General features: G+C 45.9%; 1 protein-coding gene across 9 annotated transcripts in view; it reads right to left on the bottom strand.

Moving 5' to 3' along the window:
- C2cd3 (C2 domain containing 3 centriole elongation regulator) overlaps positions 1 to 12,302 on the bottom strand; it is a 119,514-nt gene that overhangs the window by 37,830 nt on the left and 69,382 nt on the right. For all 9 annotated transcript variants that reach the window (XR_013043554.1, XM_042279658.2, XM_042279667.2 and 6 more), the window contains 3 exons: positions 10,700 to 11,029; positions 4,714 to 4,852; positions 2,801 to 2,865 (listed from right to left, as the gene is read on the bottom strand). Coding sequence is in view for 8 of the 9 variants with exons in the window: in XM_042279658.2 (XP_042135592.1) it covers positions 2,801 to 2,865; positions 4,714 to 4,852; positions 10,700 to 11,029 (534 nt within the window). In the remaining variant the exon portion in view is untranslated. The remainder of the gene's footprint in view (positions 1 to 2,800; positions 2,866 to 4,713; positions 4,853 to 10,699; positions 11,030 to 12,302) is intronic.

Raw genomic sequence — 12,302 nt, 5'->3', positions numbered from 1 at the left:
CAAGAATTTTCACATTCTCTCTCTCTTTTTTTTGTTTTTTGTTTTTTGAGACAGGGTTTCTCTGTCTAGGCCTGGCTGTCCTGGAACTCGCTCTGTAGACCAGGCTAGCCTTGAACTCAGAGAGATCTGCCTGCCTCTGCCTCCTGAGTGCTGGGATTAAAGGCATGTGCCACCATTGCCTGGCAGATTTTCACTTTCTTATTTATAGTTGCCTGTATTTCCTACACTTCCTAAGATATACATATGTATTACAATTAATTAAGAGCCAAGTAAATCAGTTATAAAAGAAAGACAACCCCTGAAAACCAGCATGGGATACTGATCCACGCTGATCCAGCTGTTAGGTGATGTATGACACAGGAAGCTGCTTTGATATCCTGAGTCTGGGTTAAAGGTTTCAGCATGCCACCCTGCATTTTTTCAAGCATGCTAACTGCACTTCTCGTGTCCCCACGGCTGTCTGCCTTCTGTATCCTGTCACTTGGCATAGGAACTGGCAGAACAGGAAATCAAGCACTTGCTGACCACGGACGGCCTGGTGTTCTTCAGATGCTCTCTGTGGTGTGTGGGGGATCTGTGTGGGCAGGCCTAGACAGTTAGATGAATCTGTCTTGTTTGGCTGAGGCATTTCCCTTAAATCCATTTACAACATGAGCTTACAGGCATCACTGGGGGTCCTGAGGATAGGGGCAGCATTTTATTCCCTATACCCAGCAGCCCTAACATGGTGGCGGCATAACGAAAGTGGCCCCATTTACTGAGCAGCACTTATGTGCCAAGTTGTTTACAGATATTATTTCTAATCTTCACGCAACCCCAAAAGAATGTACATATAATTGTATGGCAGAGTGAAGATTTGAACCTAGGTCTGCATATAATCAGACCTTACTCTTTTTCTCTTGCCATTGAACAAGGTGAACCCCGTCTGGCAATTGCTATAGAACATTAGGGAGGAAAGGAAGGAAGAAGGGGTATGGGGACCAGTTAATTACACCAGGAATTACTTATGCTGAGCTAGAGAAACTGACTTTGGACCAGTCCTTGTATCCACAAGGCTGGTAGTGGTGGGGCTGTAAATGAATGCAAAGCAGTAGCAGAGAATTCCTCTTCAAAGCCAGATCAGAGCAGCCCTCACACAGGAGCACAGGAAAAGGCATGCCGATGCCCTTCCTGCCCCGGCACCCCTGGTCTCCTTCAGGCCTCAGTCAATGCTGGAACTAAACACTGGCAGACTAAGTGCTGTGCTCTGTGGATGACTCCAAACAAGTGGGTGTTTGGAAACCAGGAGCTAGGAGAATCTTAAAGGGGCTAGACTTCAGGAGTGGCCGAGTGGGACTGAACTTACTAGGCTGTGAGAGGACAGGGCGTCCAAGCCATCTCATTTTTCTGCATTAGCCAGTCTTGCAGTGACAGCTGTACAGTCAGTCAGAACTGTGCTCAGACCCTGGCTCTACCCAGCTGGGCTTCAGCACTTGCTCTCCTCTCACTGGACCCTCCCCCTCGTGTGTGGTGTGTGTGTGTGTGTGTGTGTGTGTGTGTGTGTGTGTGTGTGTGTGCGCGCGCGCGCGCGCGCGCGCGCGCGCACACCAAAGGTTGGTATTAGTATCTCCCTCAATCACGTTCCAGTTTATTTTTCGAGACAGGTCTCTCACTGAACCTGGAGCTCACCGACTTGGCTAGGCTGGCTAATGAACTCCAGGGCTGCGCCATTCCCACCTCTCCAGTGCTGTGAGCAGCTTTTATGTAGGTGCTGGAGATCCAAACTCAGGCTCCTACGCTTGCCCAGCAGCACTCAGTGACTGAGCCATGTCCCCCGTTCTATGTATAACGTCATTAGATGATTGCCATTCATTGCACAGGCCCGAGGAAACCAACAGGACATGTGCTGTCCGGCCTTGCCCCGTGAACCCTCTGAAGTAAGCGCTATTATTACCCCTACTTTGCAGCTATGGAAACTGAAGCACAGACAAGTCAAGTCATTTATCCAAGATCCCACCGCAACAGTCGGAGGCAGAACTCACATCTGCATCCAAAGAGTCTGGCTTCAGAGTCAATGCCCCTAATACTATTGGCTTATGTTTCTTTTTATTTTCTTCACATCTTAAAAGTTCCATTTATTTATTTTGGGGGGTAGGGTGGTGTGCATGTGCCATAGCTTGTATGTGGCGGGAGGTCAGAACACAGCTTGTGGGCACCGGGTCTCTTCTTCTACCATGTGGGTCATTGGGTTTGGTGGCCACTCTCCCCACTGAGCCGTCTTACTAGAGCCAGGCTGCACCTCTGAAGTAGTGGCACATCTTGCAATCCCAGCACTGGGAAGTTGGAGGCAGGAGGGTAGTGAGTTCAAGGACAGACCAGATTACAGTGAGACCCTGCCTCAAAACAAGCAAACAACCCATAGTAGCTAAGTAAAAATAGGTTCAAGGAGCATGATGTCAGCACTCCCTCTTAGGGAGGCTTTTAAAACAAGGAAGGATAAGCTGTCACTATGGCCTCATATTCTGCTGGTCTTGCTTGACAAGCCAGAGCCAACAGAAGGTCTAACAAAGTGGAGGAAACCACGTGTATGTGTCCTGTACATGACAGTTAAAGACAGATGCAACTGGAAAGGCGCAAATGCAACTGGATTCCTACATTAAGCAGGTAGTCTAAAAAATATGACTCCTAAGTATTTAACTTCCACAAGAGAATAATGGAGGCTTCTGTGTGAGTCTCTTCTACCAGACACCTGTGTTCCCATGGTCATTAGTATCATGGCTCTCCTTATCTGGAAAAGAAAATCACAGAATAGCACTCATACCTCCTTTATGCCACACTTTAAAGACCAGGGTTTGATGTGGGTCCAGAAGCAGCTCTTTTGATAACCTGTTAGGAAAAACCAACAGTCACCATGAGTTAACTACAAGAAACTTCCACAGTATGGAACTCAGAATTGAGGATGATACCCTATCAGATTAGAGATGTTTTCTTTAGGCAGTCTTAAGAAGAAACCCAAGGAATGTTAGAAGCAGCAAAGAAAACTTTGCAAGAAGAAACTGATGCCTTAGAACCCGGAGTGGCATTCATTCAGTGGGATTTGATAGATCAATTGGATGGGAAATTTGGCCACAATATAAACCTTGAAGCTGGTGAAAGGTAAACATTTATAATATTTAAAAAAGCTTGTTTAATAAACCTGAATATAAATGACGATTTCCCATCTTCAAGTGACATGTAAAGGGAATAAAAACAAACTTTCATTCAATAGAAAGGTGGACTTTCCCACCCCATGTGTGTACGTGTATGTGTTTCAGTCTTACTGTGTATCCCTGGCTGGCCTAAAACTTGCCGTGTAGACTAGGCTGGCCTCAAATGCACAGAGCTCCACCTGCCTCTGCTCCCTGAGTGCTGGGATTAAAGGCGTGTAACACCAGACTAGCAACTTTATATTTTGAAAGACAGTATTCATGTATGTATTTTATATAATGATTATATCAACCTTAGCAGCTTTATGTCTATGTTATTAAGATTAATTAAGCAATCTTCAAAAAAACTCTTCTAATTTAGATTTTACAGTTACCTATAAAATTATATCCATCTTAAGATGAGGAATTCAATATTTGGAGATAGTAGGTAACTTAATTCACACAGCTAGGATATGGCAGGGATGTGGTTGGATACGAAGTTTCTCTGGTTCCAAAGACCAGGTTCTTTCCATTGCACTAAAGGTCTTTTCCTCTACTGAGATTAATTCTCCACCTAGAATACTGCCCCCAAACCTAGCTTCTTCATCTACGTAACTTATGTATACACTCTTCTACTATTTAGCTCTGCAGTTTTATTTATGAGGCACACTCTGGCTTCCACATTGGCCTAAATAACCCCTTTTTTTTCTGAGCCACCTTTCTACCAGTACCCGTCTTACTTCTTTTACCACACTGTCAAACTTGAGTATAGCTTTTAAGTTTGATGCTTCTTCCCAGGATGACCACAATTTAACAGGAGAGAGAATTTTACTCATTTGCATTCCCAGAGCAAGGCATATCTCTTGTCTCTCACTATTTTTTGAGCAACAATCAGAGCTGAAAACACTGAAACAAGGGGCTGGGGAGATTGGCTTGGTGGTAAAGAGCACTGGTTGTTCTTACAGATGATCTCAGTTCAATTCCCTGCACACACACGGTAGCTGACAACCATCTGTAACCCCAGTTCCAGGGGAGCCAACATCTTCCTCTGACATGGTACACACACACATGTATGTATGTATGTATGTATGTATGTATGTATGTATATATACAGGCAAAACATTCAAACACATAAAATAAATAAATTTAAACAAATAAACAAACAAACACTGAAACAAGGCCAGCAAGAAGGCTCAGCAGGTAAAAGCTACCAAACCTGACAACTCAACTGTCCCTGGTACCCACAAGGGACAGAGGGAACCAATGCCCACAATTTGTCCAGTGCCCTCCATGCACTCGCCATGGTATGTATGCGCGCGCACACCCCCCCCCCCCACGTAGTAAGTTTTAAAATCCAACAACACTGCAATAAGCCCTCTAACCGCTGGGAGCCATGAATTTGTAAACACCAGGACCAAACAACTGTATAAAGACGCACTTTGTAGTCCTGCTCAAACATTATTGTCTCTATTGTATTTCTGGCTCTGAGTTTGTCTCTTGGAACAAAAAGCTGATTCTAAATAGATAATAACCATCAGAACACACAAACCTCGACTGCTGTTGAAAATTCCAGATGGGTGAATCGGTGTTCTCAACCACATGGGTGTACACAGGAGACGGCTCAGCGGCTGTTGCAAAGGACACACAGCTACTGGGTATGGACACTTTCCGCTCTGTCAAGGGGCTCCCTGAAAGAGAACACAGCGGGGGATTGCATTTTACGGCAGGGCTTCTTCTTCTTCTTCTTCTTTTTATAATTTATTTATTTATTTTTTAACAATTTATTTATTATGTATACAGTGTTCTGTTTGCATGTATCCCTGCAGGCCAGAAGAGGGCACCAGATCTCATTACAGATGGTTGTGAGCCACCATGTGGTTGCTGGGAATTGAACTCAGGACCTCTGAAAGAGCAGTCAGTGTTTTAACCTCTGAGCCATCTCTCCAGCCCGAGAGCAGGGCTTCTTAAACCATCTACTTAGGACTACTTTTTATCTGAGAAATTTGTATGTGACTTGGGTGGGCAGGCATATACATTTAAAATAGGCACAGAAATCAATATTTACTCAGAGAAAATTATAAAAAGTTCATTTAAAAATAATTCTCTAAAATACATATAAATTCACTGTTCATAAAGGATAAAAGCAATCTATACACTAGTGAGATGGCCATGCTTGTTTATTTTTACATAAGGAATGAAATCTTGGTTGAACACTTAATAGTCAATTCTGTGAGTGTCACTTTGTAAATACACAGTACAAAGAAGCATGGTTAGGGCCATTTCAGAAAAATGTTAGAAATTTTGTCCTAATTCCAAGCTAAAACTCATTGAAAGATTTTTTATTTATTTATGAAACTCAATTCAGCAATTAAGAAAAAAAGCCAAACATTCTACTACAATTCAGAGATGAAGTAATTTGATACATGCTGAGGAACAGTGATGAGAAAACATTAAGTCTGTTTTTCAAAATTAAACTGCTGGGTGTCATGGCTCATGCCTTTACATTTCAGACAGAGGCAGGTGGATTTCTGTGAGTTCAAGGCCAGCTAGGGCTATATAGCGAGACCCTGTCTCAAAATACAAAGGCGGAAAGCTTTGTATGCATTGTGACTCAGAACATATGGTAACCTAAAATCAGCTGTTTGTTGGTCTTGAGTAGTGACTGGATATATAGTGTGAGTTCAGAACCAAGGCTACCATGAAGTCAAGCATTAAAAGCTGCCAGAAATACTACCGATTTGTTAGTGCTCAATTTTTGAATTAATTTCTGGTCTCTGTACCATTATTGCTGTCAAATGCTCTGTGATCCCCACTCAGTTATGCAACCCATAAGACCTGTGACCCCCAGGTCAGGAAGCTGGGCTTCCGGGTATCAGAGAGTCCTGGAAGGGGCCTCATACATGTGCAGGACCGAGTCTCGCTCTCTTACCTTTGGTCTTGGCTTGAGCGACTCCTCTACCTGACATGTTTTCACGCTTCTCCCTTCTTTCCTTTTTCCTCCCTTCCTGCTATGTAGCCCAAGCTGGCCTCAAATTCATGGTCCTCTTGCGTCAGCCTCTTTAGTATTGGAGTTACAGGACGATGCCACCAAGCCTGGCTCACTAGTGACCTTTCTACCACTGCCATTTCCCTCTGGCTCTCTCAGCTCATGTTTCTCTTCTGGACACATGCTCTCAAATCACTTCCCATAATAAAATTCTAATTCTAGATGGACATCAATATTGCTCTGATCTTTCTTATGCTGTGGCTCCCCAGATCTACCCCGAGTTTTACTTTTGAAGCAATTTGTAGAAGTCTAGAAATAATATTACTGTTTTGACTTTGGAGGAAATAATTCTAGAGCTTTTAGCCAAATAGGCATCGATAAAGAAATCTGCTGGGCAATGGAGGTCTATCCAGTTACCCTGCTCTCCCCCAGTGAATGAGAATTCATCTGGGCTTGTTTACATTTCTGGAAAGGGTCAGGCTCTGAAACACTGGCCCCTGCCCCCTGCCTTTTTGGGGGCTTTTTTTGAGTTTCTCCATGTAGCCCTGGCTGTTCTGGAACTAGCTTTGTAGACCAGGCTGGCCTTGAACTCAACAGAGATCCACCTGCCTCTGCCTCCCGAGTGCTGGGACTAAAGGCGTGCACTAGCACTGCCGGCTACTCAAGCACTTTTTAAGGCATTTCAGAAGAAACTCATTCTACCCCTAATAGGGCTGACAAACACATTGGGAGCAGCTGAGGACTGAGGTGAGCTAGCTTTACAGCACTTAAGTCAGTGAAAACCTTCCAAAGGCCAGTCTTGAATGTTAAAAAAACTTAGTCCAGAGATGGAAGGACGGCTCAGCAGGCACCAGAGCCAGCTACACAAGCCTGCTGACTGCGCTTTACCTCAGTGCTCATCTAAAGCTGGCGGTATGCCACTATGACTCGGGCACTCCTCCACTGAGATGGGAACCAGAGACAGAACTTCTGGGACGTTCACAGCCAGCTAGCCTGGCCCATACCACAGAGCAGCAGCTGACACAAGGAGACACCCTGCCTCAGTGACCCCCTCAACAAGGCGGGAGATGAGACCCACTTCCCCAAGTCCTCTGACCTCCACTTGGGTACCATGGCGTGTGCATACATGCATGGACACACACAATGAATACATAAATACACATTTAAAAATAAAAAATTAGTATGGTTCTATAAATCTAGTACTACTTGACATTTCTGTGTCAAATGTTCACAACCCAAGTCAGAATTGGTTCTGATCTGAGGACAGACACAGAGACAATCTCTATCTCTGTAATATCTATCTCCAGCTGTATCTCACATTGCTTCGAAGCACTTTACCTTTCTTTTCCAGCTGTCTCATTTGTAAAAACAGGGCTTAAAAGACCTGTCTTGTGTAAGATAAGCACATAAAGATTAAGACTATTGAAGTTGACTTTCTCTTCTTTTCGAACAGGGCCTTGCTATGTTGACCTGGCTGGCTCTGAACTCCTGGAATCAAGCAACTCTTCTGCCTCAGCCTCTTGAATAGTTATGGCTAAAGGTATGTGCCACTGTACTGGTCTCAAAGCTGCTACTTTTTTTTTTTTGTTGTTGTTGTTTTTCAAGACAGGATTTCTCTGTGTAACAGCCCTGGCTGTCCTGGAACTATGTAAACAAGGCTGGTCTTGAACTCACAGAGACCTGCCTGTATCTGCCTCCTGAGTGCTGGGATTAAAGGCGTGCAGCTACTTTCTTAAAGGAGGGCTCCCCAGGGATTCTGTAACAAATGTACTTGTATTTTCAGAACCTCATCTAGAGTAGGGACCATGGAAAGTTTGTAATTGCTCTACATTCAAGCTTTAGGGTTGTCTGTAAATCATCAGCATGTACAAAGAAATTGTTCATTCCACGCCAAGGCCTGGAAAGTTCAGGCACAATGAGAATGCTGTTGGAGGCAGGAGCAAATGCAGTGTGATGCTGAAGCATGTAAATGACGCTTGTGAAAGCCTGACAAGGTACGACAGTGTACAGAGAGCACACACCCCCTCAGCCCCATGGTCTCGGAAGATGGAAGGAGAAAGAATCCCCCATGAACTCGTGTGATCATCATGTTTGATAGCTGAGGAAATGACAAGTGGGTCTGCGGCTGCTCCAGGTCACCAAACAGTCACAACTCAGCCAGGGCAGGCCAGCCCTCCACTTCCCATTCCGGAGCCCTGTCCTGCCGTGATGGAGAGGGTCACGTCAGAGACAGGGCGCAGCTCTGCACGTCCCCACCCGGCTGACATGGTTACGGATGAAAGGACCACATGGATCATCACTCAAGAGGAGATATCTGAGCACCAAGGAAGTCTATGAAAGCCGGGTGTCCACCCTGACATGTCACAACCTGGCTGTTGTAAGAAGCCAAGTAACAAGTGATTACAAGTGAAGTCAGCCAGAAATGTGAGAGGCTGTGGCTCAGATCCCCAGAGCAGGAGGTTATTTTCGCTCAGCTGAATTGAGAGTCAGGATGCGAGGACACAGAAGCAAGTAACATACTCTCTGAGCCAAGGGAACCAGAGACAGTATTCAGTACAAAGTAACATGACTCATTGAAAAGGCGGTGGTGGTACAGGGCAGCCTGGGCGCAGAGGCAGGCTTGTGCTAATGGGTGTGACAGGGTCAGGCGTCAGAGTGTTGGCATGACTTCAACCTACTCTTCTAAGGAGAGGGGCAAGTCTGACAAATGAGAGAGAGAAAGGCATTTTAGCAGAAGAAACGACACAAGGCTTGATAGTTTCGAGACTTAATAGGGCCCTGGCACAAACCAAGCTGCCGAGTGTGATAAACATGGTGAGAAAAGTAGCTGGCAAGGCGGATGAGGCCAGATGGGCAGGACCCCGTGTGCTACGTTACCAGGGTTGCAGGTGATAGAAAACCAACCAAGTGTTTTAGCTAATGGAGAGACGGGTCAGATCTGCTGGCCAGCCATACAGTCTTGGTGGCAGAGGGAGAAAGAGGAGGAGGAGGAGGAGGAGGAGGAGGAGGAGGAGGAGGAGGAGGAGGAGGAGGAGGAGGAGAGTACTGGAAGCAACAGCCAGGGCAGAGCTGCCAGGGTTTGAGTACGAATGTTTCCACATGCTCACGTGCTGTGTGCCAGGCCCTCGGCTGGTGGTACTATTTTTGGAGGTTGTGAGAACTGTAGGAGAGGGGTCTAGATGGAGGAAGTAGGGTACAGGGTGTGTCCTTGGGGGCTGCATCTTGTTCTAGGCTCCCATTTTCTTTGCATTTTCTGCCAAGAACTGAAGAAAAGCCTGTGCCTCATGCTCTGGCCTCCATGGCCAAGCAGCCATGATTGAACTTCTAAAACTACGAGCAGAAGCCCTTCCTCTTCTTCAAGCTGTTTCTGCCAGGGACTGGATCACAGGGGACGGACGGTACATGATGCTTACTTACTCTGTTCTCTGCCCTGCCCTGCACTAAGACAGTGCTTACTGCAGGGCCAGCACTGCGGCTCCTCTGGCTGCTAAACGAACGAACGAACGAATGCAGGGTGAACCATACAAGGCTTTACTCTAGAGAGGTTATCAGCAGAGAGGACAAACATGTCGGGAAGATGTCAGTATCGACTGGATAACCAGAGAACAACAGGTGTAAGGGACAGACAGGAGGGGGCCCTTCTGTCAGGCAGCCCTCCAGTCCACAGCAATGCCAGACCTAAGCCTTGGGGGTGGAGCTGGAACGAGCAGCCTGACGAGGGGGGGGTGACTGCAAAGTGACAATCTCAGTGGAGATGCCAGGCTAACAAAGGGTGGGAGGAGGCTGTTTTCCAGAGACGCCTTCTCAGTCTGGTGACGTGTTTGGGCCCCTTCGTTTAAGAGTGTTCCTTTAAAAATGCATAATGCAAAACACACAGGATTATAAAGAAATCTAATTATACTGGTAGCTATCAAAACTTAGAATAAATTTGTGATATAAAAGTGTATGTTTTATTGATGAAACCTAGATGTAGGTAATAAGTGCTATAGATTCAAAGAACTGGTAAGAATAAAATGATATTCTAAGACACTACAATGACACAAAGATGCTTGTGATTCTGTGGCGGTCAACATTGCAGGACTGCTCTTAACAGAATTCTTTTCTATCTAGTATCATCAACCCCAAATTTTCCTTATGGATCTCCTGGGGACCTGCAGACCCAGTGCTAAGAACCCCTAGTCCTGGGTGCATACTGAGGGCCTAAGTAGGTGGAATGGAGGAGGAAGAGACTTATGAGAAATTAAAAAAAAAAGAACCATTGATTTGATGTGGGCATGCCTGGTGGATAAGGAAGAGAGGGGGCACTAAGGCTGATGCCTGGATTTCTGGACAGGAATTTATGATCCGCAGCATCAATACAATTGGCGAAGTCAGCTTTAGCCTCAGAAAGGCTTCCACGTGACTTCAGCCTTTAGGCTTGGAAAACAGAAGGATCGACTAAGATGGTTAACCATCCTTGTCGGTCCTGCCATAATCTGGAAGCTCTTTGAAGACGGAGAGTACCCTGAGGAGCTGGACACCTGCTTTTGGGTAAGTACGTAGAGCATACCTTTCAAGCTCAAGTGCATGGCTCTCTCTACCAGGATACTGACTGCAAAAGTCCCATCCAACTCGGGAGGGCCCTCGTCGGGGGGGCCCACTTCAGCTGCAGTGCTGGTGCAGCAGACCAGGGCGGAGGCTGGAGACTTCTGGAGGACACAGGGTGGAGAGAGCTGGAGCTCATCCTTCTTGCTGGGGAGCTGCTCGGACTCACTGTGGCTGCTGCAGTCCATGGAGTCCAGCTCACGTGTGGGCTCAGTGTGGGGGGAAAGAACCACGTGAACTCGCAAGGCAGCTCCAGAGAGGTCGGGAGCATTTCTTCCAAACAGAGGATACACGCCTGCAAGAGAATGGAGGCAAGTAAGCCTGGGTGAGAGAAAAGAGCTCTCAGAGGCTGCTCACGGGCCTCTCTCCAGGGATAAGACCACAGGTCTCGACACACCAGTTTTCAGAAAGCATCTGAAGTTGGTATATGTAACAATTTGTGCTTGCACCTACTATGTCCAGTTATATGCAATAATATTAAGCGGTGACATTTCTGGTCTGAAGCCAGCACAAATGCTTTGCAGGCGGGCAGCACTGCCAGGGCACGGGAGAGACAAGAGGAGCCGTCCTCTCCTCTGTACGCACCAAGGCTTCCACTTTCCGATTTCTCCCCACTGGGAAGCTATCCAGGGCTCACACCAGCCTCTTTGACCTCCCCCGGGAGTCACTGACGGGGAGGCGGGAGGTGACAGCAGAGGGAGAGAGGAGAAGGGGTACTAATAGCTGAGTCCTTCCTTTCTGTGCCCGAATTCCAGACGGTCAATGGGACTGTCGGGACCATCTCCCCATAATCAGTGGACTTGAACTCCATTGGCTTGCTGGGTCTTAAAATGAAATTTTACTTAGAGTAGATGGCATCAATAATTCCTTCTGAATCGTAAAGCTTGCTTTGCTAGATCCATTCCTATTTGAGGAAAAAGATGTTACCTGTCATGGATGGCAATAAGACAGAACTTTTTGTCTCTTGACAATCTCTTCTTGATACAAAGTGTAGATTCCCATGGCTCTCAAGCCGAAAACGAGAGTCATAATTATGAGAGGGAGGACGCTCACATGCAACCCCGTGGGTCTTTATCCTCAGGAAGTTTAAATAGTATATGGGAACAGGTTGGCTGGTTGAGTGGATGTGGATGACACATTTAACAAATACATCAAATGTATAAGGCTTTTGTTCAAGTGGATATGAACCTTAAACTAGTGGGATACGGAGACGTATGACAGACACAGACAATTGGAAAAGTTGAATAGCCTCTTTGGAAACTTAATAAAGGGAGTATTTGTGATGGAATTCTGACCCTTGACCTATATTCTGTGTCCCAGATCTATTTTCTTCAGTAGTGAAGTTAAAAGCCTATCAAAAAAAAAGTTAGATCAAGTGAGCCTGGTTTACTTCAAAGACCTTTCCTCTAGTTTCTATGAAGTGACCTGAACTGGCCTAGATAAAATAGGTCACGTAGCATTTGAAGAGATACTTCATAGGGCCAGACTTACATCTGCTGGGTCCAAAAGGAACCCGACAATCACCCAAACTCACTCATTTCTTCTTTTTTTAGATTGGGCCATCTGTT

This window comes from Peromyscus maniculatus, chromosome 1 (genome assembly GCF_049852395.1).
Source record: "Peromyscus maniculatus bairdii isolate BWxNUB_F1_BW_parent chromosome 1, HU_Pman_BW_mat_3.1, whole genome shotgun sequence".
Taxonomy (NCBI): domain Eukaryota; kingdom Metazoa; phylum Chordata; class Mammalia; order Rodentia; family Cricetidae; genus Peromyscus; species Peromyscus maniculatus.
This window is presented reverse-complemented; position numbering and strand designations above follow the sequence as displayed.